Source organism: Polyodon spathula, chromosome 3 (genome assembly GCF_017654505.1).
Source record: "Polyodon spathula isolate WHYD16114869_AA chromosome 3, ASM1765450v1, whole genome shotgun sequence".
In the NCBI taxonomy this organism is placed as follows: domain Eukaryota; kingdom Metazoa; phylum Chordata; class Actinopteri; order Acipenseriformes; family Polyodontidae; genus Polyodon; species Polyodon spathula.
Window position 1 is genome coordinate 18,994,007 of NC_054536.1, and position 26,982 is coordinate 19,020,988.

General features: G+C 42.4%; 2 protein-coding genes across 2 annotated transcripts in view; both read right to left on the reverse strand.

Annotated features, from left to right (window-relative positions):
• Positions 1–1,949: 1,949 nt before the first annotated feature.
• On the reverse strand, positions 1,950–4,805 carry fuz (fuzzy planar cell polarity protein). The gene has a single exon (XM_041240245.1). It carries the CDS (start codon positions 3,207–3,209, stop codon positions 1,950–1,952), a length of 1,260 nt encoding a protein of 419 aa, XP_041096179.1. The 5' UTR covers positions 3,210–4,805.
• Positions 4,806–13,546: 8,741 nt separating this feature from the next.
• The window catches only part of ppp1r16a (protein phosphatase 1, regulatory subunit 16A), a 38,144-nt gene continuing 24,708 nt past the window's right edge, over positions 13,547–26,982 (reverse strand). The window contains exons 3-11 of the mRNA XM_041244591.1: positions 26,587–26,657; positions 26,099–26,244; positions 22,803–22,906; positions 22,450–22,574; positions 19,399–19,524; positions 18,076–18,151; positions 17,210–17,339; positions 16,547–16,706; positions 13,547–15,764 (exon numbers count right to left, since the gene is read on the reverse strand). Coding sequence (XP_041100525.1) covers positions 15,339–15,764; positions 16,547–16,706; positions 17,210–17,339; positions 18,076–18,151; positions 19,399–19,524; positions 22,450–22,574; positions 22,803–22,906; positions 26,099–26,244; positions 26,587–26,657 — 1,364 coding nt within the window. The 3' untranslated portion in view covers positions 13,547–15,338. The remainder of the gene's footprint in view (positions 15,765–16,546; positions 16,707–17,209; positions 17,340–18,075; positions 18,152–19,398; positions 19,525–22,449; positions 22,575–22,802; positions 22,907–26,098; positions 26,245–26,586; positions 26,658–26,982) is intronic.

Consider the following 26,982-nt stretch of genomic DNA (forward strand, 5'->3'; position numbering starts at 1 on the left):
ACACAGTGACATACACACTAGCAGACAGATCAGACAGACTAATAAACGCAGTGAAATACACCTCTAACCTTTTTACCAGGTGGAAGGAAGGCAGTCACAGGTTCTGTTCTGTACTGTTTATTCTCTTTATCAGTCCTCAAAAGGTCACCTGCCACTAGCTATCACATGCTGGGCAACATTCCCACTCCCAGATGTATTCATGTTACAGACTAGCAAGACCAATACAACTACTCTTCATTGGACTTTCTCCTGGGCCAAAGGTATTCTAGGCATAGTCTCACCAGTGTGTTATACAATCTAATCCTTAGATTTATATTCTAAACTTTTGGCTATATACTCAAGCACTGAGTTTGTCTTTTTGATTTGTTTTCCACACTGTGTGGTTGCTCACAGCAATGATGAGTCTATTACAACACCAAGGCATTTCTCTTGGTGACCCTGTTCCAGTTCCATACCACCCATGTGGTATTTGAATTCTACATTCTTGGGACTGGGGTGTAACACTTTACATTTCTTGACATTCAATTTCCTTTTCCCTATTCTAGTCTATACGTGCCCTTCTGGATGCTCAGGAGGTATCACCTGCTATGGAGAGGAAAACAACTAGCTGGCCAGCCCCACCTACCAGCACCCTCGTCTGGTCAAGACATCTTCGAGCAACAAAATACCTTATTAACGCATTAATATAGTGAACAAACACCTGCCCACTGGGAGTGAAACTCCCCTACCTCCACCAGTGCACAGCTGCCCCCCCTTCACAGGAGGTTTGTTAGTAGGCGTTCCGTGATGAGGTGCCAAAAGTATAGTACGTCCCTTTTAGCAGACGTTTGTGGTTTGGAACAAGTTTTAACTGGTTTGATTGTGGTTTGTACATAAGCTCAAAACAGCTTTTTAAGCAAAAACTCATGTAAAACAAGGGTGTTATCATCCGGGCAAGGCCCAGATGCGCTTTGAGTTATGAAAAAACGGTTACTTTACACGAATCTCATTTACAGGAATACAGAAGTTTGTCATGTCACGTAAACAGAAAAGCTTGCAGAAATGTAGAGGCAGCGGTTACCAGATGCATTCTTACATCATTCTTATTTTTATAAAACAGAGAGAACAGAGAGAAAGAAGTCAGTGCTGGGTTATGTATTCAGCATGTTGATGTCCTCATAGTTTCATAATATTGATTAAACTGGTAGACATATTGTTGTTTTATATGGTGAGTATTGTGAAGGTCATTTTTACAATGTATGTTTTGGCTAGAGTCTGAAATCTCTTCCTTGATTGTGTGTTTTTATATATATATATATATAAGCTTCTCATGTTGCACAGCTGAAAAAACATCTAGGCCTAACTTTTAACTTGATACGGCAGCTGATCAGCGCTTTACTTATTTAATAATGGCACAGAGCATAAACAGAATACTAGTTTAAATGTTAGTAGCTCCTCTACACGAATACATTGTAAAAAAAACAATAAATCAGAATTTAGTTATGTGGATCATACTATTGTCGGCAGCAATTTTTGAAGCTACAGTGTTAATGGTCATCTTTAGCTGTTTCATTCAGTAATAGTCTTTTTATACAGTGCCAACGGTCTCATAATGCTCTACAATGTTATAATCGTGCATCGAGTCAGTCATATCTTTCAAACGCCATGTATGAAAAGCAGAAAGTTATTAGAACACCAATTGCAAGCTTATCATACTGACATATAGTAAAGGATCTTTATAAACAAACAACCCTTAGCTGATTAACCCAAACGAGCAGCTGCACTCAGTACACAAGTAGAAGCTCATGCTTTTTTTTTTTTAACATTATACACGTTACACAAATTGTAATCAACCTTTTATTGCATTTGATCAACCTAAAAGCCCCCCCCCCCCACTCCCCCCCCCCCCCCCCCCCCCCCCCCCCCCCCCCCCCCCCCCCCCCCCCCCCCCCGCCCCACCCCCACTGTAGTCAGTTTCGCGTAGTCTTGCCAGTCTGTGCGAGCAGTGTGCTGAGTGTGCGCGTGGCGAGGGTCCGGAGTGTGAAGGTTGGCAGGGTGGGGGCAGTCAGCAGGAAGAGCTGATGCTGGGGGGTCTGCAGTGCGAAGCACTTGCACTCGGCCGCGGCCAGGTAACACTGCAGGGGCTCATGCGAGAAGCCAGCGGGGAAGTCTTCCATCTGGGTCTCGCATTTCTCCCCATGGGGCTCTCCCTGGAAGTACCTGGTGGTGGCCAGTGTGTAGAAGAGGCGCAGCAGCTCCCTCCTCCTCTCCGGAGGCAGTGTGTCCTGAGCAGCAGCTTCCTGGGAGAGCTGGACTGAATAGAGCGCGCGGCTGGAGTCCAGGTTGATCAAGAGCAGCCCCAGGATGCCGCGGGGAGCGGGGCCCAGGAAACAGCGGCCCTTCAGCCCAACACAGTTCCGCAGGGGCTCCACGAGAGGGGACCAGAACCTGCCCACCAGCTCACTCTCAGCACTCTGCAGCGAGGGCGTGGGGCCACACAGTACGCACACATCCACCCCAGGGACTAGCTGGAAACAAAGCAGCCGATGAGGCACATTGGGGCTTCCTTGGGGCAAGAAGATGGGGCAGTCCCGGGAGCTGGTGCTGGCCAGAGAGCGCACCAGGAAGGCGAGCAGAACAACCTCCTGGGGAGCTAGTCGCCACCACTTCTCAGTCGCCACCACCACCCTCCCGTCCGCCAGCAAGCAGCCAAACTCACTCTCCGCTGCCCGGGTGAACGCATCCAGGCACTCCTGCAGCACGCCCGAGTCCGGCGACACCAGGCAGTCTGCGCAGTGCGTCAGGTCCCCTATGGCTTCACCACCCGACTCCAGGAAGCAATCGATTAGCCTGTAGCAGGAGCGTAGGTCTCTCTTCAGGCGTTCCACATTCTTTACCCTGCTCAGCTCGTCCAGCCCCAGCACCAGCACCATGCAGTTGAAGACGTTGTCCAGCAGGCGGCGCAGGTAGGGTTCTCCAGCGCCTTCCTCCGAGCTCACTGCGATCAGCGCGACGCTGTCCTGGAAGACGCGCCACACCACCCTCCCGCCCCCCTCCGTCGCTGTGCTGCAAATCTGCGCGTCCTGGCTGCTACCAAACATGTGAACGCCGTTCAGAGAGCCGATAACAGAGAACGGGAGCTGCTTTGAAGAGCCGCGTCCACGGCAGAACAGCGGGACGCCGCTGCTGGCTGTCAGACACAGCAGTTGCACGGAGCCTGCCTGAAGCATGGTCAGTATGAAAAGGTAGGGCTGATACTAAACTTGGGCAGGACTGCTGGAGAATCTGCCGCCTTCTGTTAGGATTAATATCGGCGCTGTGCTGGAAAGCTGATGTAAAAATCTTTGATCATATACCGTTTGTAAATCCCACTCTTCGAGAACAATCCTTCACTATCCACGTATTTACAACTGTCAGTCAGAAATCTCCACATTAGTTTTTATTATTTCCGAGTTCGCCATCTCTTAAACTATACAGGTATGTTGTGTTTTAAGCTTCTTCAGATGACTAAATATCCAATAAAAGTGTGTTTTGCATTAAAATAAATACACATTTTTTTCTGTTTTCATTAGTGTTTTTTCTGTATTGCTGTAGATGATCACGGACCTGCTCCTCCAGAACGGTATGTTTATTTTGCAGACAGTACCACAACGATGTAATAGAAAAGTCGTACTGTTTACAGTACCTTCTCGTTCAGGCTAGCAGCAGCGGTGAAGTTGCCAAAATGTCTGTATGTGGTTTTGTTTGCAGAGATCCTAGTCTGTAGCGATTAGTAGATATCCGATATTCTTTGTCTGCAGTCGGGTTTTTCTTCTTTCTAAAAATACTGCCAGACTTTAGTTTCTGCTATTTCTTATTTGTTTGTTTCGCCATAAACAGTTGTCCTCTTATAAGAAGTAAATTTGGGTTCAGTTTCCACAGCAACGACACACTCCTGTTGTACAACCCTGGAGCACCGCCTGTTCCGTATAGAGGACCCAGAATGCAAACGGCTTAACGTCATTCTGTAGGCATTTCCACGAAGATCGTCGGGGGTTGTAGTCTTTAAACGGCGAGAGGAAAGATGCAAGACAAGCGGTACCAACAAATGTATCATTTGTGTTCAAAAAATTGTTTGGTTCACGGTGGTTTTTTGTTGTTGTTGTTGTTGTTGTTGCTTTTTTGTCGTTGTTCCCTGCGTGGAAACCATTTTAAAAAATGGTAAAAGTTAATCCGAGGGGACATTAGTCTTCATGTTGCTAGAAAAATTTAGAAAATATGGAGAAGGGTCAAAATTAAGTACCGGTAGTTAATTTGTTAATTAATTTATCAATTCATAAGTTAATTCTTACATTAACTTCATTTGGCAATTGAACTTTCACGTACATTTTGCAATTTAACTGTTTAAAGCCTATGTTTGAACATTGTCAATCACAGGAGGGGACCAAGTATGGAAATATAGACATGGCATATGCCAGTCTGTGAAGATCCACGAGTGTACAACCTTGTGGCTTGGAAGCCTAATTATTGTATGCACTTGCAGCAATAAAAATTTTAAAAAAGGAATGGTCTACAACATATTTTGGCTGATGCTGTGGATTAATGCAATCCAAATGGAACCAGAGGCTGCAGCCATCACAAGCAATCTGTAAAAGAAAATGTAATGGATTGCAATTAAAATTAAGCATCAATAGTAATGTAATTATCAAGCATGTATATCAACTTCATTATAATATTAGGTTGTACACTCGTGGATCTTGCAGACTGGCATATACCATATCTATTTTCTCATACTTGGCCCCCTGTATTGCTGCTTGCAGCTATATTCTTATTATTATTATTATTCCGTTAACTTCAAACTAGTTTTACATTACTTTTTGTAGTTTATATTTAGCTTATTAATGTTGTTTATTTTTATCCCAATTAAGTTACTGAAATGTTATTGTTTTTTGGTTTTTTTTTGGTTTTTTTCCCTCTGCTGTTGGCGGTAAAAATAAGAGACTGTTCAAATAAAACTTTGATTTGTAACATTATGTTCTGATGTAGACAGCTTTTATTTTACAGTGTATTACTGCTAACAACAGTCATTACAATCAATATGCTGGTGCCTAAGCAAACTGCAGAAACACTGTACAGATATCACATCCCATTAAACTCATGTTTTGATTACATTGTGAAGGGATACGGAATTCTTTGGCTTCTCAATAGCTGTGGAATACTGTACCCCCACCCATGTAAAATATTGGGGGACCCCAGTGTTTAATACAGTTGAACACCTACCTCACAGGACAGTCTGTACAAAAAACGTATGACTCTCAACTTCAAAGGAGACTTTCTAGGAGTAACGCGAACACAGTCAAATATTTATTTGCAGTTTACAGTGAGGGATAAAGAGAGCTTTAACCAAACATAAGAGTATTTGTGTTATGTTTTACTTCGTCTGACTTCTATTAATTGCTTATTAAATATTATCGAAGGCTTTCTGGGCAGTGATACCCCAGTAATTAGTTTACATTTCAAATACAGATTTTCACGTCAAAAACAATATATAGAATTGCTAAAAATAAATATGTGACGCTTTCATTCCTCAAACCAAGTAAAACAATAAGCCTGAGTACATTACGGTAACTAAGTAAAACAAATTAGCCTGACTAAATCGCGGTTTTATTGGGAGAAAATAGTGTGGCGCGTATACACAGATATATTTGATATTCCAATTCAGCCGTCTTTAGAAAAAAAAGAGAAAAAACGCATCTGCGCAGGCGTGAAATAACAAGTTATACAGAATTCCATGGGGTATCAAAATCAGCGTCACACCGGTTGTAATAGGGATCTGATCCTGGATCCAGGTTCGCATCCTAGCGGTGCTTCTGTGCTCTTCGAAGAATTTAAACGATGACTAAGAAAGACTTTGAATCGACGTTTTCAAAAAGACGTTGTGCATTGGTTATATTTTGGTTGTCCGACGTCACGACTCAAATACAATCAATACACAACGTAAGTATAACGTCTTGTGCCCACTGGGTAAAGTCATGGATTCGTAATTCCATGACTCAGAAGTGACTGAATAATACAGCTATTTGCCACATTCATCACTCTGACAATACTGTGCTAATAATCTATTGTTTTGAATGACTGATGCAGGAATGTCTTTGGCTCTTTTAATCAAATTAAACGACTCGTTTTTGAAACCAGTCATTTACACATGCGTTCTCTTCAGTAATCTTTCCTGGACACAAACACTGGATCTCACAGACTGCAGTGCCGAAAAGTGCGGTACTCTGCTGGTGTCTACTGTCCTGGGTCAGTGCTGCAGCTAACTCTGCAATTTGTGAGCCAGCTATTGGATTAGGTCTGCTTGCCTGAGCCCAGGTGAGTCAGAATCTCAGAATTGCTCCACAGTTCCTCCAAATGCTCCAAGAGCCTCAACCAACATGCCACAGGTAGGAGCAGACTTGGATAGGCTATTTCAGGGGTGTGTGTGTTTGAATTATTGTTTTCATGCATCCTGCAACTGGCTTGCTCATAAATGCCATTATAAAAAGCTACCCCAGAGTTAAAGAACAGCAATGTTAAAAAAAAAAAAAAAAAAAAAAAACACCATGAAAGCATTGCAAAGCTCATACAGATGTGCTAAATCACATTTAAAAAAAAGAAAAAAAGTACGCTGAAAGCATAGTAAAGCCATGAGAAAACTGCAAAATGACTGGCAAGCTTTTATAGTGGTGTGTATGTCCACAAAACAATTGCAAATACAGTACTTACTGGTTAACAAGCTTCAAGTCATGAGTTATATTAAACAGCTGAACTTCGCAGTAACAAGACACCAGCAGTAAAGCAATGACCTAAGGGCAAATGATAACATTTGTTTAGCAATTGCATCTGTCAATAGAAGAGGGAGAATGGCATTTTGCATAGAACAAGCTTTATATTTTATTTGCATTTAGCTGAACCAGTCAGAGATAATATGGCTGTGTTTTTCCTGAAGGTGTGTCACTAAAGGTAGGCTTCATCTAGCTTGTTTATTTACCCTAGTCTACTAGGAGAGTCTGTATTGTTGTTTATCCACGTAAAACATTTATAATCCAACTTATATTCATTCAAAATGCCATTACATGAGAGTAGATAGTTAAAACTTCATGCTGATTTGAACTCGGCTCTTGCCAAGATAAGCACCAACTAAAACGTAGCTGAATATCCTTCTGCCTGGTGTTGATGGCTGAAGTGTAATGCTGGCTTCTGGGATCAGCTTATTTTGCCTCCCCACCGCATCAGCACACACAAGAGCTGCGATCCTGGCTCCGGGGATCAACCACAGTGCGGTCTCCAAAGCGCATCAGCATGACAGCCGTCTGGATTGAGCTAAGTAGGGTACACCTCTGGGGTCTTTAAGTGGGCACCTTCTGTCCTCTGTGTTTTGTCAACTAGCACACGACACCTCAAGAGGGCTCAACAGTGATTCTGGCATCCCAGCATCACCCCCCTCTATCCTCCACTCAGCTCAGCCTAGCTTACTTACCCATACATCAACTTTGCTTTCCTTCTATTGTGCTTGAGATCCCCATCCAGAATCTTTCCGTTTCAACCACAGCGTTGTTGCTCCTTTCTGCTACTTCAGATAGGTTCTTCAGTGTGCAGTGCAACTCTTGGCCACTGAACAGATGTCTTTGAGAAACCAGGTTTTAGAGTGTGCCACAAATCCTCGACAACCCACCTCCACTGGGTAAACCCAGACTCTCCATCCTCGCTGTTCTGCTTCAGCAGTTAGTTGAGCATACCAAAGTTTCTTCTTCTCATACGCCTCATCCACAGCATCCTCCCATGGCACTGTTAACTCTACCAGATGAACAAGGCGTGCTGATCCAGACCACAAGACAATGTGTGATTGAAGGTTAATGGTGGCAATCTCAGTTACAAAAATAAGCCGTTGACCAACATCTGTCAGCGTCTTTCAGTCTCTAGCAGCTTCCAGTTGTCCTGGGTGAGGCTTGGTTTTAACACCTTTTCCGTGGTTGCTCTCCTGGATGGAGGAATATTGTCTTTTTTGTGTAATGCTTTGATAGATTGGTCAGGTTACGCGTGTCTTCCAGTGCGAAGGCCAAACATCGCAGCACCTGGTCATGGCGCCAAGTAAACTATCCTTGGCTAAGACCCACCTTACATCCTGTCAAAATGTGCCTTAATGTTGCGGGTGATGAACAGAAAGGACATGAGGGATTCTGTGGTGATGGGAGAACATCATATGTTGATCTGGAAATGGCCTTAACACACCTGATCCTCTTCTCCTGATTTTGCACCTTATTGACTATCAGCTTCCTCCATTGAGCTGGGGTTGCCTTGTGCCATGTAGGAGGAGCTGAAATGAGACCAAAACCTCCTTTTCCACACTGAACTTGTCCCATAATATCTCCGATTCGAAAGGCAGCCTTAGCATCTTCCACAGCTTTCTTTGCCGCCCATTTAATTCCAGTTTTCAACACAGGTGCTGCCTCCCTTACGCATTTGTCACGTGAATCTACTAAAATCATTTCCAGTCTGACTTTGGCGCACTTAAACTCCTCAGTTAGAGCAGAGACTGGTAGCTGCAGTATTCCTTTACCATAAAGTCCCACTCTGCTGAGGCAGTGTGGAACTCCCAACCATTAAAGCTTCCAGCTTCTCAACTGTTGTCAAGGAAAACTCGTACACAGTCAGTGGCCACAGCAGTCTTGGCAGTAGACCAAACTGAAAGCACCAGAGTTTGTTTGCCGGTAAAGCACTGCTGTCTATGCTCTTCAACCCTTCCACTGCTTGTTGTCTAACTTCTCCCACACAAACTGTGTCCTTTAGATCCCCGTCGTACCATCTCCCTAGACTTTTCACTGGCTTCTCGGACACTGTTGGTATTGCCTCACCATTAATGTAGAGCCTTTTATCTACTACTTTACCTTTAATTATAGAGATGCTCCTTGATTTAGTGGGCTTGAATTGCATTCATGCCCATTCAATGTTTTTGGTTAATTCGCTGAATAACCTATTAGTGCAGGCTACTGTTGTAGTCATTGTTGTCATGCTCGAATTAGTGGTAGTCGCATTGCAGAAGCCAAGCACTCTCCTTCCACTACCCATTTTTTAACGCCCTAATAATTATTTCCATTGCCATGGTAAAAGCTAGTGGAGAAATGGCACTGCTAATCAGTGTTGCCAGTTTGGCGAATTTGTCAATAGGTTTGGCTACTTTAACACAATGGAGATTTTATACATGTGAATGCGACACATCTCTTATTTAGCTACTCTGAATAAAATCTAGTGACATTCATTTTTAAACTGAAAATACACTCATAAATAATAGTTCAAATTAAGCCCACCCTCCACACTACGATTTGCCTATATTCTCCCAACATGAGCCCCAATGCTGTTCCTATAGGCTAGACTGCCGCCTTTCCCCACAGATCCACCATTCAGAGGTGGCAATCTTTAAAATTGACACAGTACATCAGCTACCTCGCGGCAACGCTGGCGGGAGACGGCCATGCGTAATTTCTTGCCGTGCGGGTCTAGAAAGGCGGTTGTCTTTTCGAAGAAAATGGCAGAAAAGCCACCTGAAAACTGCGACCAACATTCCCGGGAAGCCAGCTGAAAGGAGGGTGGTTTTAAGAACTGGCTTAAGTGTGTTCCTGGCACTACAAGCAAAGCTTATTGCAAGCACATTGAGTAATGACAGGGATAATGGTGTGTATGCAAAGCTAAAAGTTGAAATTCCACACCTAGTTCTGGTGCTGTGTGTTTGTCACAGTTTAATACTGGCAGTCTCCGTGCTTAACAGTTGCTTCCTAAGTTTTTACATTTTTTAGTTAAGGAGACTCAAAATTGGTTCTCCCACAGTGCTTTGGAGACAAATAACATACAAGAAGGTATTCACTGCAATAAACGACGGGACAGAGCCAAAGAAATTCACCGGGCCTGCTCGACCCGGTGGATTTCCGTTGAGCCAGCGGCAAGGAGAATCCTCAAACAGTGGCTTGAACTGAAAGCACTGTTTGCTGTGCACTGAGAATGAGTGCCGTTACATGGCAGCTCTACCGCCTGTTTTGTGATCCACAAAGTCGACCGTCATTTAAGTCGAAAAATTAGCACTTAGGAAAAATTTCAGTGTTTAAACTGCAAACTATTCAAAGAAAGACAGACAGACAGACATCACCTCAGCAGAGAGCAGAGTGATAGCATAATAGCTTTATTCTAAATCATTTTTCTTAACCCCCCCCCAAAAAAAACAAATCCGGTATAAAAACACACTGAGTAAAGCCACAGCCTCTTCTAGTCGGCTACAGGTCAATAATGGAGATTTGTAGGGGGCATGCCATGGGTTTCCCCCAGCAGCACATTGTGCCCTGCGTGCAATAGAAGCAGTGCTGGCTGCTCATCCAACACTTCAGCCTGTAGTCATGTCAAGGAATGCAGTGGTAGAGCAGACAGGGCGTATTCAATTAAATCATGCTCTCACCCACCATGATTCATTCATGGCATTTGGGTTGCTATTGTTATTTTGTGTCCATTTTTCATCCCTACCTTGCAAGGTTCATATAATTTAGTAAAGATAATTATAAGTTCATACAAGTCAGTTCCAGACAAGTGCTTTTTAAAAACATGTATAAATAAAACAAATTCACCCCAAATTCTATAAAATGCAAATCAGTAGTAGTCAGCAATCATGAAGAAAACACATATGAATTTCAGATCATCGTAAAGTCTATATATATATATATATATATATATATATATATATATCATATATATATCTATATATCTATATATCTATATTCAGGATAAGTCCTGAATTCCTGACAAATTTTTTTTTATATTTGTGCTTTGTCACGAAACTTTTCATTTTGCATTAACCACACTGATTTCATAAAAACAAACAAACAAACAAAAAAACATGGACTTGTTTTTTTAAGAAATTTCGAACAACTTATCCCTGTTTATAGGGTCTTGACTATGTCTTCCTTTTTTTCGAACATGTATATTTGTATATATATACTATATACTATATATATATATATAATATATATATATATATATATATATATATATAATATATATATATATATATATATATATATGTATATGTAGTAGTAAGTACACGACATCATATCGAAACTTGGAAGCACAGCAAATGAAACAGCTGTCAATCCTACTCTGGATATCAGTATCTCAGCCCCTAAAAGGCGAGAGATTTATTACAGTATTTAGTTCACCCCTGAAAAAGAAATGTAAAAAAGCCATCCTAGATATAATGAAGTAAAAAGGTTTCAAAATCAATAGCTGGTGGGAATATATATTCAGATTGTCTGCAAAGTGAAAGCCCGGCAGGGATTGGACTCAATGTGGCACTGGACATGAGAGCTGCAGGAACCGGTTATTTGATTATTCGGATCGAGCTCTCCACAGAAATCATGTGCTAATAATCAGGGGAGGGTCATTGGTGTTGATTGGGCTAATTTATCCTTCCAAGTGAAACAAGTGAAGAAACAGCTGCTTGGATTTGTGATGATCGCTGCTTTTCTTAGACTCTGCTTATATAATAAGACTACCTGCTTTATATTGACCAATCTCAGCGCAGTCGTTCTGACCTGATTGGCCCACTTTTTCATTCAATCTAAAAGATAAATGATTCATCCTTTGCTTCCTTGCATTGCCTAATTATTCATCCCTGTAGAGTGGGCTTATATGTTTGGACGGGCCTCTGTTTGTGCACCCAGTTATTACTCACCAGGGAGTTCCACATTTTCTGAAACTAAACTCTCTAAAAGACGACCCTGAAAGAGTTTGAGGCAAACAAACCAGACTAGGACCTGATACTCAGGTCTTTAACACTGACCATGACAAAAACACTGTTCACCAGAAATGTATTCTTCCAACTTTGTCAACAAAATCACAACACAGCTTGGTACTGTACGATTAACTAGGACAAACGGAGTGTTGTTATTGAAGAAAAAAACATGTATTAATGAACCAGAACTAACCGTCTGCTTATTCTTAAAAATGAAGAGTAATAAGCAAACAAGTATCCTTTATTTCATTACCAGCAAACTGTACTCTATGCAGATACATTGTTCTGAGTAATTCCCTTTACCGTGTTTTTTGTCAACAGATATTGCACGAAACCAAACAAGCCTACTCAACAAGCTAATTGCAAAGCTGAGAGAAAGGCAGCATTTTTACTGCCGCACTGTGGCCAAAAGCTGAACCAAAACTAGCAAATGCAACCGATTGATCACTGAACCTTTCTACATTAAGAGCTACCGTCGTGCATACTAGGTTAATGTATGCATTTCTTTATTGAGTTTAAAAAAAGGTTATATCATGTCCAGGACTAGTCCCACAACTAACTGCAGAGAGGATGCATTTCTAAGGAAACAAGCAAAGTGAAATCAGAATGCTTTTATATTAAAAAAGGCTCAAAGAAAGGAAAGACAAATAATCAGATACAATAGGACTGGTATTAGTTTTTACATTAAAAGCACACTGTCAGATTGCTATGGACTGGTACTCAATAATTAGGTAGACGGGCTGCACGTTTATTCCATTCAATTAATACCTATCAACTAAAAACACTTTAAAAAGGGAATACCTCTAAGTATCTGTACAGACCTACTCTGCACATCTTTTCCATATATATATGGCTGATTGGTCTCATAATAGGTTAATACTGTAGAACTGCTTTTTTTTTCACAGTACAAATAAGTTATTTTCTGAGCACTCTTGTTTGTTTGTGTGAGATTTTACATATTTTATATATATATATGTATATATATATAAATAAAACACACAATTTATGGATCAGTCCTTAGAAATTATGGCATGTGATCGGTTAAAACCTTATCACATGACCAAAAAGAGATCCATCTATTGCCCCCGTGACGCTGCCTACGGTCAACATTTTTTTTTTTTTTAACAAATGCTCTCAAATTACGTCATCACGCTGAACATCCTCCCTCTTCACACAATAAAGCAAAACGGCAAATGAATTACAAACTATATTACAAAGATATTGCAAACACTAAAATCGTCACAAAAAACACATAGTTTTCAGTGTTTTCTGACTTCCTAAAATTCAAACAAATCCAACTCGATGTAAATAAATACGACGTTTACAAACTAAACGGACTCCTCTGAGAATTCTATGTCGCAGTGATAAAGTCAGGCTGACAGTTCTATGCCAAAAAACTTTAATAACTATGCGATATGGACTTCAAAACCATGACTTGACCACTTCATAAAACAAATATGGACTGCAGATCTCGGCTCATAGTGGGAAACTATGGCCTCCAAGGGAAGAACTATAGGTTTCCCCTGTATAGTGCTTTCCTAGCAGGACAGTTTCCCACTGTATGCCTCCATTCTAATACGGATAATTTATATATATATATATATATATATATATATATATATATATATATATATATATATATATAATATATATATAATATATATATTATTTATTGTGTGTGCTACATGATAATATTCAAACGATGTATAGTTTAGATTAGTTACTGATAATGTCATTCAAACTTAATTTAAATTTTTGTGACTCAGGTACCTTCTTGAATTTGATTTAACACATTTTTTTCATGCCATCATCTCAAGAACTTTAAACAGTTCTACTGTATATTATACCCTAACTATTAAATTTTATTTTATTCTATTAAAAAACTAAAAAAAAAAAAAAAAAAAAAAAAAAAATCACATCCATGAAAACTAGGCAATATCTCCTGTACTAATCTTCAAATACCACTAATAATTTATGATAAAAACAATTCTACACTTCTAGAACTATGAATCTCTAAATCTGTTCACATTCAGTCAAATAAATAAGTCAAAGTGGAATCCATGACTAGCCCACTAACCCAGAAAGCATCCTCCTTAACAAATCGATTCTGGAACACAAAGTAACGCTCCGGGAATTGGAGAGGCTCCATTCTGAGCTGGCAAAGCTTTACTCAGCACTGCGGGGAACCTGAAAGGGCAATGCTGGTGGTACTCAAGAGACAGGATTCATGACACAGGCTGAGAAAAGCAGCAGGTTTTAGATACAGTTTAGGGATACTGTAGAGCAGTCACTTTAATGCTAGAGTTCACACTTCTTATGACAGATAGGGTTGAGCGGATGGAAAGGGGAAACCTAGCCATATTGTTGATGCTGAATCATTGGGGTCCTTTAAGATCAATCAGCTACTCAGAACCGGACAATCTTAGATGGGCCGAATGACCTCCACTCACTTCGTAAGTATTCTTATTTTACTGAGTGAATGGAATTCTCATGTACTGAATTGGCAGCTTTTCACGTCCCGTCTTTACCACTAGCGCTTTGAATTCTGCACAGAGTTCCCTGGCTCTTGAATCCTATTATCGAGTTCACTGAATTAAAGTAGCTGGTTTTAGGTACAGAGCTTTATGTTTGCTGGATTATAAAATCAGCTGTAAATTGCTGGATTTAAAAAATCCCAACATATCTGATTCCCCAGTCTAAAAAAAATGTATTGATCAGGATTATATTAAAATAGGGTAGTTTCTTCCTGCTAAATAGAAGGCAGAAGCCATTGCATTTAGAAAACTTAACTACACATCAATATAACATTATAATTTTAAAACTATTTCAGAGAGATAGATAATTGGTCAAATTGCAGCATCAATAACCTACCAACAAATGCTGCTACAGTCATTTAGAATGAGGGTTGCTAATGTTTGATTTACTATGAGCACCGACAAATACACCTGACCTAACCTCAGCATAGACAATCCATGACTGATGCTCACAGCAATCTCATAAACAGCTCAAATACACCAAGCAACAGCCTTACACTAAGCAAGCTGTTCTGTGTTCAATATGTTAATCACTAGTGGAGCAACGATTCAATGTGTATGATTAATTGCTATTCTTTCTTTACAGGCTATATAATACAGTAACAGAGGTATGTATAATTTGCATTGCGATACAAGACCAAAAGCACAACAACTCATTGTAGTCCATCAAATCATACTTGAATTAAGTGTTTTAAAGCTGGTATATGAATATCTCATCTCATTTAAGTGTTTGTTTTTTTAATGATCATTTGATCTTATGCGTCATACAAGTAGCCCATCCGGACCATTACAAGTTTCGGATATGTATCGTCACATTAGTGTATCGTTCCCCACCCCAACTGATAATGACCTATGTGGTCTGTGATATCTTTCTCAATCTTCCCAGTAAGTTAACACTCTGTGTGCCAGCAATATCTTTTTCATTAAAGCACAGAGGACAGTGTCTGGAGCGAGCGTTCCTGTGTTCATCCCAGCTGGTTAAGCACAGTACAGAGAGGATCTGGTGTGAAGCAGTGTCTTGAAGAGCTGTGGAGTTACATCAGGTAGCAGCAGCGCTGCTTTTCTGGTGGGGGCTCCTGTTCAGGGGCTCTCAGTTTGAGCAGGGGGGGGTCTGTGCTGGAGGGGCTGTAGTAGACTGTGCTGGGCTCCGTGCTTGCCCGGGAGGGCTGCAGGGGAGGCAGGTCCTGACTGTTGTCCGCGATGGTAGAGGGGTGTTTGTACAGCTTCGCGGCGGCGCGTTGCCGTTTCAAGTCTGCCAGGGTGTGGCGGGATTTCTCCCGGCTCAGGTCCCCCTCTGCTGGCTCCTCCGTGGCCAGCTGGTAGGAGGCGCTGCGGTCCAGCCGGTTCCCTTGCGGTTCCATGGGCAACGCAGATGAAGATCCGTTCCCCACGCTCGGCTCTCCTTTCCCTCCGTTGCTCTCCCTCTGTGCTGGCTCATCTTGAGGGTCTGGACCAGAGCTCTGCAAGAAAAACAAAGAGACAGTATCTCAGTATTGCGGACCCAGGCTGAAAATTGAACAAACTAACAAGCAGGGAATCAAATAGACAATTATTACAATGCTAATTCGTCTTTAGGATTCTAGCCTTTATGGACGGGTGATTGCAGCTGTAAAATGCACAAAATCAAAATACCACATAAAATATCGCCAAAACCCACAGAATAATACAGCTTTCTACTGAAATATTTTAATAAGGGAAGGACATTCTGTAAACGTGCCCCTGTCCTTAAAGTATTAATGAAACAAATCCAACACAGCCATGTTTTTTGACAGTGCACTTTTTTCACCCAGGAATTAGAATACGCATTCTTACCCTAACAATTTGAGATGACAATTTCTAAAAAGTTTAAAATAATACTGTATGAAGTGTATTATTGTATCATTACCTACTTGCCTGTCTATAGTTGCAGTCTTGAGTGACAGTCTTACTGAGGAATGCAGCTTGCACTCTGTGTCTGCCTGCCTCCCTGCCTGCTTTCATGCTTCCCAGCCTGCCTGCCAGCTTCCCTGTTTGAGAGCTGACATCTTATTGTGTCTGTTTGCCTCCTCATCTCCCAGTCTGTCTCAGTGCATGGCTGAGAGTGGCAATCATACTCCTTCAGCTCTGTATCCATCAGACTGCCTCCCTGGCTGCCTGCCTGTCTGAATGGTTAAGAGGTAGTCTTACTGAAGAGTGTTGCTTGCTTGCCTGCCTCCCTACTCCCCTGCATGCTTGCCTCCCTGCGTGGTTTAGTTAGTCTTACTGAGGAGTGCTGCCGGAGCTCTGCGTCCGTCTGTCTGTCCTCATCATCGTCCTGTGGTTCCGGCTGTCTGCCTCTCTCCTGCCACACGATGGCTTCCTTCTCATGCTCACGGCGGTACAGATTCGAACGTTCGTTCACACTGACGCGACGGACCACCTTCCTGAACAGGACACCAGAACAGACCACAACCATAAAAAAGGACTCACATTTGAACCAAGTACACTGTCCAACACTCCTTAGTTTGCGACATAAATTTGCATAGTAATTGTGCATGGTCATTTTCCTATGCTTTTCCCATGGCTATACTACGCATTTACCATAGTTTTGAATATGCTTTACTGTACCTTTGTTTTATAATGATTACCTATGCTTTACCAGCTTTCACTATGCTTTATTACATTCTGCAATGCTTTTACTGGAGGAAACTTATTAAAGGACTGTCTGTTAGTGACTTAACAAAATGGAGGATGAGCATCTGGCTCTCATCTGGCTCTCGATGCTTGCTTCTATCACAGCTTGTGAGGCTAACTTTTGAACTCACTCTTGTTGGATTGATCTGAACAATTTTATACCGCTCCATAATGGTGGGTGGAATGAAATGAGCACAGTCACAAATCTCTCAGTCTGCACTCACACTCTCTCCAGCTCAGCCCTCTCACTCACCCTCTGCTCCCCGTACTGGAGGCCCTCCTCTGCAGGGCACTCTTGTGTCTGTCTTGGGACTTCATGATGGCGTCGTGTTTGTGCTTCAGATCTACCAGCCTGGCTCGCACCTCCTCATCTGAGCACACATCTGAAAACAGGGAAAACAGTCACACGCTCTGCAGTGTTACCAGGATGATAATGGAACTCCTGCGTCAACACTTGAACAGGGGAGTTCCATTACTCCACTGCAGTGCTGTTACTTGTTTTATAATGGGCTGCAATGAGCTTTCTGATGGGCTTCACACATCATCCTACTATAGAAATACTATAAAGGACATGCATATCTGACGATGGTTAAAGGCTTATGAAAAATTACAAATATTTAACACAATGAACCAGTGTTCATTTATTTCTTCAATCTAGGTGGCTCACACTCACACCTGTCAATATTCTTGTAAGCAGATCATTCAAATCAAGCTCTCCACTTTGTTATTGGTCATTGGTGTTAATTATCATTGCAAGTGAAACAAGTGAAGAAACAGCTGCCTGGATTTGTGTGGATTGCTGTTCTCCACAGTGTCTAAGAAAAGCAGCAATCCACACAAACCCACGCGGCCGTTTTTTCACTTGTTTCACTTGGAATGGTAAATTAGCCCAATGACAAATGCCCCTCACCTGATTGTCAGCTCCCGATTTCTTTGAAGAACTCTGTTCCAATATTTGGTTCATGCAGCACTACTTTTAAGTCTTGCAAATAAGCACCTGCAAAGTTTTTGCCACTGTAAAGGATTCTTTAGGGCTGTTGGTTATTTCATTTTGCTAGATTAGCAAATGGGACAGAGACTGGCCAGGCTATGGAAAGGAAAGCACAGGATGTAGTTTACCTAATGGGGTCTCTTCCAAGACGGATTTTGCATTCAAGTTGGCTCCGTTAGCAACCAGCAGCTCCACAATCTGGATCTGAAATGGAAGACAATCTATTGTACAAAACAATTTAACCTTGTGTTCATTGCACTAGAGGATGTTGCACAGTTGGAAATTAAATGGCGACAGACTTAGGACTGAGGGAAGGAGACCACTTCTTTACACAGAGAGTGGTGAAAGTATGGAATTGGTTACCTAGCCATGTTCTTGATACTGAATACTGGGATCTTTTAAAGTAATAACTCTTATACAATAAGAGACACCCTACACACAATGTATTAACTTATTATATAGGTTTTAAAGAACTGGAAATCTTTCATAATCAGGATTTAGAAAACTCCTGTACAAACCCATCTAAAATGAAATACAAAGACGACGGCAAGCCTGTTACAAAGCACAACACGTTGTTCTTAGGTGTATATGCTTATCAACATAGCCTTGTGAAATGAATCAGAACAGCCTCGTCTACAGATGAACTGATGATCCAAATCTGTCTACATGTGCTCCTACCAGCTAGATCTGTAGAGGTAACCGAATACTTTAGATTGGAGTTATGGATTACAGGTCCTCGCAGGAATTTAGATCTACCCTAAAAGCAGACGTGTTTAACCTTCTAGCACAGTGACAGCTCTCACCATTGAGACCACCCTCTCTGCCTAACCCTTTCAATAAGGAAGATATCCTTCTAGCAAGACCAACATCTCTTCATCAGACAAAGGAAAGTTTACAAACAAGGGGAGGCTATTCGGACCATCAGTGCTCATCTCAGTACGTTGATTTTTAAAGGATCCCAGTAATTCAGCATCAATAAGATAGCATCTAAGGCCACACTGTAATTTTGGTAATGTGGTAACCAGATTTCCAAGTGCAGTTTCACCAGTGCATTATACAACCTCAAATCTAACCTCCTTTAGTTTATGCTCTACATTTCTGGCTGTATACCCAAGCGTTTACTTTGCCTTTTCTTTTTTTTTCTTTTTAATTCATGGTCACGGTCGGCTGTGACATGGCCTGGACGTGAACCTACAATCCCCAGGCTATAGGGCAAATCCTGCACTCCACGTGGAGCGCCTTTACTGGATGTGCCACTCAGGGGCCCCCACTTTGCCTTTTCGATTGCTTCCCCGCACTGGTTGCTGATGGCAGTGATGAGTCTATTACAACACCAAGGCCTTTCTCTTGGTTGGCCTGTTCTATGTCTATACCACCCATTTGGTAGTTGGTGCTACATTTTTGTGTCCAAATTAAAAGAGCTGCCGAATGCTGTGGTGTGCAGTACTGACCTGTCCCCAGCAGGAGGCAGCGTGGAGCGGGCTCCAGCCGTCGCTGTCTTGCACCTCCACTCTTGCCTTGTGCTCCAGCAGCAGCTCGACTGTACTCTGGTAACCGTTAGCTGCGGCAATGTGTAGCTGAGGAGACAAGGAAAACACAGGCGTCAGCTCAAACACTGCCCTTACAAAGCAGTAATACCCAGAACCACTGAACACTCAACAGTGCTACATTACCAAATGCTACAAGAAATGTAATACATTCAATTACAAGTCTTTCTCAATTTCTTCAATTCGTTTTAATTCACATACTTATAACATTGGGTGATGTGGAGGCCATTCAACCCATTAATTCTCGTCCTGTTTCTAGTAGCTGATTGATCTCAGTCAACTTAATCAAGTTGGGTCTAAAAGAATGATTCAGTATCAACAACATGGCTAGGTAACCCATCCCATACATACCCTCACTACTGTCAGTGTGAAGAAGTGTCTCCTACCCTCTGTTCTAAATTAATTTTCACTTCATTTCCAACTGTGTCCTCTAGTTCTGGTTACTGTGCTGCACTTAAACTACTGGTTTAGTCAAGCCTTCCCTAATTCTAGCCTGCTCTAAATAAATTCAGTTTCTTCCAATAAACCCTAGGATTAGAAGTATAAATAAATTAACAATAAAGAAATACAAAATTTAGAGAATGCAGAAAAACAAGGACTATAGAAAGTGCCAGGCACAATCCTATGTTCTCGGTGGCTCTGCTCGGGGCTGGTTCATCACCAGCTGTGCAGGGAGAGAGTGCTGTATGGTTCAGGGGAAGGTCAGCTGAAACATGACAAGGGCCCTCTAAACAATCAGCTCCCTCTATTATTAATGACATGGCCCCTCAGACTCTCTGCTTCAGGACAAGGAAAAGAGAACCAACACAAACACTTTCATTCAGCACCCAGACCCATGGATTAAAATCAACTGCTTAACACACACACACACACACACACTACACTTCACTACACCCCACCCTCATATCCTACGCTACGTCACAACCTCATATCCTACACCACTCATTCTACCCCTTCATACCCAACACTACATCCTCATACCCCACAATACACTACACTCCAGACCTAGGACAAAACTTTGGTAGGATCTACAATCTCTGAACTAATCTGAACAAGATATTACTATGTACATGGATATTGAGTGGTAGGTGCCATTATTAACAACATTTCTAACTCAATCACGTTACCCTTTATTAGAACATTACAACAATATACACAAAGATCGGTAATCCTTCATTCCATATATGGGGGTGGTGGAAACATGCATTGTCCATATTCAAAGGTTGATTGACAAATTCAGATACCACTATGTTATTATAACACTGTAAACAGTATCTTCAATGTTGTCTTCAAATATTACAGAGGAATCATACATCTACACTGACAAGCCTGATGGTGATCGGCCCCGGTCTTCCTCCTCACACGCTCTGCTCTCCAGCATTCCCACTGCTACTTCAAAGAAGTACAGTTCGACTCATCCTCGTCAGCTGAGAGCCACCAATGCCTTGGCAGACTATACAGCTGACACCATTACTGCACTGTCCCATGTTAATCATCCCAGCTTCTGCATATTCGCTGAGGCACTGGATCCACGCTACACTGTTCCCTGCTGCAAAACCCTGTCAACAGTGTGTCTTCCTGTCAAGCACAGCAGTATCCAGTCACCTCGTCACCCTGTTACGCTCTGCACCCAGTGTGTCACTGTGGATATGTGGTCATCACACCTGACGAAATCTTTCCTGGGCATCACAGGCCATTTCATCCGTCACACCGGGGACAACATCAGTGTTGCATTTGAAGAGACTAAAACCAAATTTGGGATTAAAGGGAAAATCACCAGTGTTATCGCTGACAATGCCAGTAATATGAAAAAAGCTTTTTGACTGCCTGGAGGTGGGTCGGTGTGATAGTGACACTGACAGTGAGGATGAGGATATTGTGTTGGAGAGAGTTGACTTTGTGGAATCACTTGATGTACTCCCCCATCGTGAAGGCTGCTTTGCCCATGTCAAACAGCATGTTGTGAATGATAGCCTGTCCAAGTGCCCAGCATCCCGGAACCCTCTTGCCAAAGCTGGCTCGCTTGTGTCACCCACTGCAGCTGACATTCTGGATGGAGAAAGAAAGCTTTAGCCTGTAACTGCTGTATGCTAAAACTCTGATCTCAAGATGATGCAATCCATTTTGAGGGCTGACCAAGATAAACTCAAGCAGATCAATGCACCAGTACAGCTGACCCCAGCAGACATCCAATGCCTCGATGAACCTGTGGTTATTCAGGAAGGATGCCACTCTCCTCACCCAGTGTTCCAACACTGTTTCTGCCAGCCATGTCATTCCCAGCTAAGGACCTTCCTGAACAACTTTAATGCAAAAGTACAATGCCCAGATCCCTCAAGGCATCCCTGGAGAAGAACCTCTCCACTTATGAACAGATGCCTCTCTACAAGCTGGCAGCTCTACTGGACCCCCGCTTTAAGGCTGCATGGTGCCCAGACCAGCTGCTTACAGCCACAGCTCTTCTCCAGCAGGAGTGTGCCAGGTTTGCCCCGCACCCTTCCATTGCCAAGGATCCACCTCCAAAGAGAACTGAATTGTTCTCTTTCATTTCAGCCCCCATACCACCTTCCTATGGTCTTTAGAAGAGAATATGTGGCTATGAACCTTGCTAAACTTAAATAAAACTTAAATAAGACTTAAATAAAAAGTCAGAAACAAAACAAGAATTTGGATACCAAATACCCTGAAAGACACATGGGCTAGAAAATGATTTGAAATGTTGTATATACTCTGCCTTTAAGAGCACTTTGTATACAATCAGACAGAATGGTTTAGCAGATGGAGCTTTTGGAGAACCTTAGCAAACATGACTTCAATTCAACAGCATGATATAAAGATTCAAATCACTTAGATCCGCTGGATGAAATGTTCAAATTACAGGGAAGGGAATCACCTCTGCAGAATAAAAAAAATCAACAGAAAGACTGTTTGTGAGGAGTGGAGCAGTGATCTCACCAGTGATGTTCCGTTCTCATCCTGTGCATTGAGGTCACACCCAGCCTGGATCAGAGCCCTGATGTCAGCTACCATCTGCCTTTCCTTGGAGGACCGGCACTCATCTATCCTCTCCTGTGTGATACCTGAGCAGAGAGCGGAAAGAGGGAGGGAGGGAGGGAGGGTCAATATAACAGCTAAGAAATTACAGGGCTGCCATCAGCTACTAGACACTGTCACGGATGGCTGCTAGATCATTGGAGAGTATGCTAGAAGGCAGTGTGGTCTAGAGAGGAGGGGGTAGTGTGGTTAGAGCTGAGACACGGGAAGGGGGAGGAGGGCAGTGTGGTTAGAGTGTAAGAGAGCACACTGACCCTGGTTAGCCATGGCTGTTTCAATGTAGTCTAGGGTGACCTCATCTTCACACAAGTCGTAAGGCATGTTCCCGTCTGCGTTCACTGCCAGCATGTTAGCACCACTGTGGGGGAAAGAAGAGTGAGACACACACACACACATATACTGCGTTCATCCTGCAGGACTTTCATATAGCACAGGTAGTGCCAGGCTTAACCCATATATAATAGTTTCCCATTGTGAAAACAAGTTTATTAAAGCACAGTTTTAAACTGTAAAGCAGAGAGATATGGTGAAGCATATACAAAAAAGAAACACGACAAACTATGATAAAAGTGTGGTAAAGCATAGGCAAACACTGTAAAGCATGGAGATATGGTAAAGCATATTATAACCATGGAGAAACAGGTAAAGGGATTCTCCACATAAAGAAGGTATTTTACATTTTCCTGGAAACTGTAACACCATTCCGGTTACCTTATGTTGTCTTACATATGAACTGACATCTCTGTGCTAGTACAGTACATACAACCTTGACTTCTCCTACAAGTAAAATTACAACAGGCTGGAAGTGTAGAACAGTATGTTCATGTGGCAAGGAAATATAGTACTTATAACCACAGCCTGTCATGGTTTTTAAAAAACATGACTCCTCCAGTGTTTGCACTGATGCCTTATTATTGGGTTATTCAGACACAGTCATTGACGGCTGCTGGATCACTGCAGAGTATGCTATGCACCCTCTTTGCAGCTTGGGGGTACGAAATATTAAAGGAATTCATGCAGCAAGGAAGTTTAATGGAGTCAGTCTGGATGCATAGTAAAGAGGTTCTTTCTAAACACTGCCATATATGGAAATATGAATACACTTTCATAGATAATGAGGGGATTCAATCTGAAACAACTTTCATGAACACAATGTCATGTTTACAAGCTCATTACTAGCTGTGAATGGCTTGCCATTTCTTCACACAAGTCATGTTTATTTTATTCATCAATCAACTGGGGGATTGCTCCTGGAATGATCTGATTCCACTAGTATTGAGGGACAATGTGGCTGGTACATTTCTGCACTCTTGTGTCATTAAAAGAAGGGTATCCAAACAACCCTCTCTGTTCTAGAAAAAGACAACCAGCAACGGTTCTGTAATTTAGACAAAGGTGGAGGGAAACAGCTGTGGCGGGTCAACCAAACAGCAGCACTGAATGATTGCCTGCTAATGGTGTTTCAAAACAAAGGCCTCAAAGTCATTAATACAAGGGTGACCAAGATTAATACTGTACAGACAACCCTGTTTGATGGTACTTCAAAAGGGAGCGAGCAGAAATGGCGAGAAAAAGCATTTGACTTCATCAGCAGTTCACAAATAACATAGCAGTTAATAAGCTTTTAAACTGTATTAAAAGGTGTTGGGGGGCCGCCCAAGTGGCGCATCTGCTAAAGGCACTCCGAGTGGAGTGCAGGATGCACCCTATAACCCGGAAGTCACTGGTTTGAGTTCAGGACATTCTATTGCCGACCGTAGACTGCAGCTCCCAGGAGGTGGCACAGAATTGGCAGAACGCCGCCCGGGTGGGGAGGGGGGGTGGGTGGGCTTAGGTTGGCCAGGGTGTCCTCAGCTCACCGTGCACCCCTGTAGGCTGGCCGGGCACCTGCAGGCTTGCCTGTATGCTGCCCAGAGTTGCGTTGTCCTCCGACGCTGTAGCTCTGAGGTGGCTGCATGGTGGGTCTACAGTGTGAAAAAAAGTCGGCTGACAGCACACGCTTCGAGGGACAGCATATGTTTGTCTTTGACACTCCCGAGTCAGCACGGGGGGGGGGGTGGCAGTGAGCCTAAAAAAATTATTGTATATGCTAAATTGAGAGAAAATAATAAAATTATTGGAGATTACTAAATTAAAAAAAAAAAAATTAAGTGTTGGAAATCTGTTTATCATGATAAATGTGAGTGATATTACACACACATCTCGCTATACTGCGGATTCAGATATATCGCGATCCTGGAGTTGGCTCACATTTTTACAGTCTAACTACGCATGCCTTAGCTGCACGATACATAGACAATTTCACTTAGAATTACTGTTCGTTTTATTTTGTACTGCACATCACAAACTAAAATATACAGAACAATTAAAAACAAATCATTAATATCGTACTGTTATCCTATACACGCATTGCACAATAACACAAAGCAAATTAAATATCTACTTGCTGGAATGGTTTTTTAAGCAATGCACTAGCAAAAGTCACAGGGCAGTGATGTCAGCTCTAGTAACAAGCCTCCTATGTTGGGAATGGATTCTTTCAATGCAGCTGTTTGGGCATTTGAGAAAGGTGAGGAAGATTCATGAAATTAATTGAACACTTAAGCTGATGAGAAGCAATTACCCTCCGCAGTATGAATTAAAACGGTGTGCTGCTTTTTATACAAAAAATGAGAAAAAGTGTGTTGCGTAGAGGATTTATAATCGGACCCTGACGCCCCCGATAATACGAGGGATTGGCTGTACAGTATTTGTTATTAGCCTATTTGTTTTTCTATGGGTCTCTCGCTAGATTGCGGCCCTTGATATATAGTGGATTTGTATTTGACCCCTACATAGGATTTGTATTTGACACCGACAAATCACACACAGGTTAGAAAGAAACATATGATATTGCAATGAAAGCATATTCATTTTAAAATATGAAATATGGCACTACATAGGTTAAAGAAAGTTCTTAAATTTTGCCTTGCCTTCCAGGATATCTGTTACACTTGTATTTTCCAGGTCACATGCAAATGTGAGACATACACAGCCAATGGAGGTGAAAAACAGGTAAGATTTAAGAAATGATTGTTAGCTACAATCACTTTATACCCCACTTCCAGACTTGTCAACTCTCCTGTATTCACCAGGAGTCTCTGGTATTTTGGACCCTTCTCCCGGGACAGATTTTCCAGTATTTTGCTCAAAACTCTACTGCTAAACCCCCTTATGTCAGCAAACCTTTAATGTCTGCAAGTCATGGCAGGTGTGTGATTACAGCAATCTCTGTCTGTACCGAGCAGGGTTTAGGATCCAGGGGAGCCCTGTGGCAGGCATACAATTAGCTACTTTACATACTTAACCATGCACCTTTACTCATAACCCCCCCTAGAGGGAAGACAATAGAAAAGGTACCACCCCCCGGCCCTCACCCCACTGCCGATTTTGTATTTTCAAACGTTGACAGGTATGCACTTCTTAGCCATGCCCTTGAGGGCCGACACAGAGAGAATGCACCTCTCTGTATTGTCCACACAGTGGCAGTGCAGAGCCCAGGTCCACATACTGTTTGATAAGCATCTCCACCAGGCCCATGTGTCCACAGGTGGCGGCGGCGTGCAGCGGGGTCCACAGCTCACTGTCACACGCGTTCACATTGGCCCCCGCATCCAGCAGCGCTCGCACAACCTCTTCGAAATCATCGATACAGCACTGAGGGACCAGACAGCAGTCACAATGAGGAAGACAGAGAGACTCACACACAATATACAGCATAGCAGGAGAGAACAGCAGGTCACAACGTGGGAGACAGAGAGACTCACACACAATATACAGCACAGTCACAATGAGGGAGAGAGAGAGAGAGAGAGAGATAGAGACTCACACAATACACAGCACAAAGAAGGAGACAGAGAGAGAGAGACACACAGACACAAACACACAATAGACAGCACTGCACTGCACGGAGAGAACACAGCATGGTTACCAAGAGGGAGGCAGAGAGACTCACACACAATATACAGACACTAGAGCAGAGCACACACAGGGTCCTACCTGATGCAGCGCAGTGAGTCCATCCTCATTATACAGGTCCGGACTGACCCCATTCTTCAGGAATTCACGAACTGCAATCACACAACAGGGCCACCAATCAGGGGCTTTGCATTGCATTCTTTATTTATTATAGTTTATATTTACAAAATAAAGAATCTATGATGAAAAAATTCTAGTGAGTGAGGAAAAGAGGGATACACAGACTGGACCTCTCAGTGAAGGAGTGTGGGACGCAGACTGGGCCTCTCAGTGAGGGACAACACAAACTTACAGCAAAATGACTAACCAGGAGTAATTTTCCTGCTATAGTTTTGAAAAAAAAAATTTCATCATACAAGAGAACTTGCGGTTTTGCACTGCAGCAAACTTCAGCTGGCAAGGATTGCATGTGTGTGT

Excerpts from the sequence above, each read along its gene's own strand:
- fuz (XM_041240245.1), bottom strand. The coding sequence starts at position 3,209 with ATGCTTCAGGCAGGCTCCGTGCAACTGCTGTGTCTGACAGCCAGCAGC.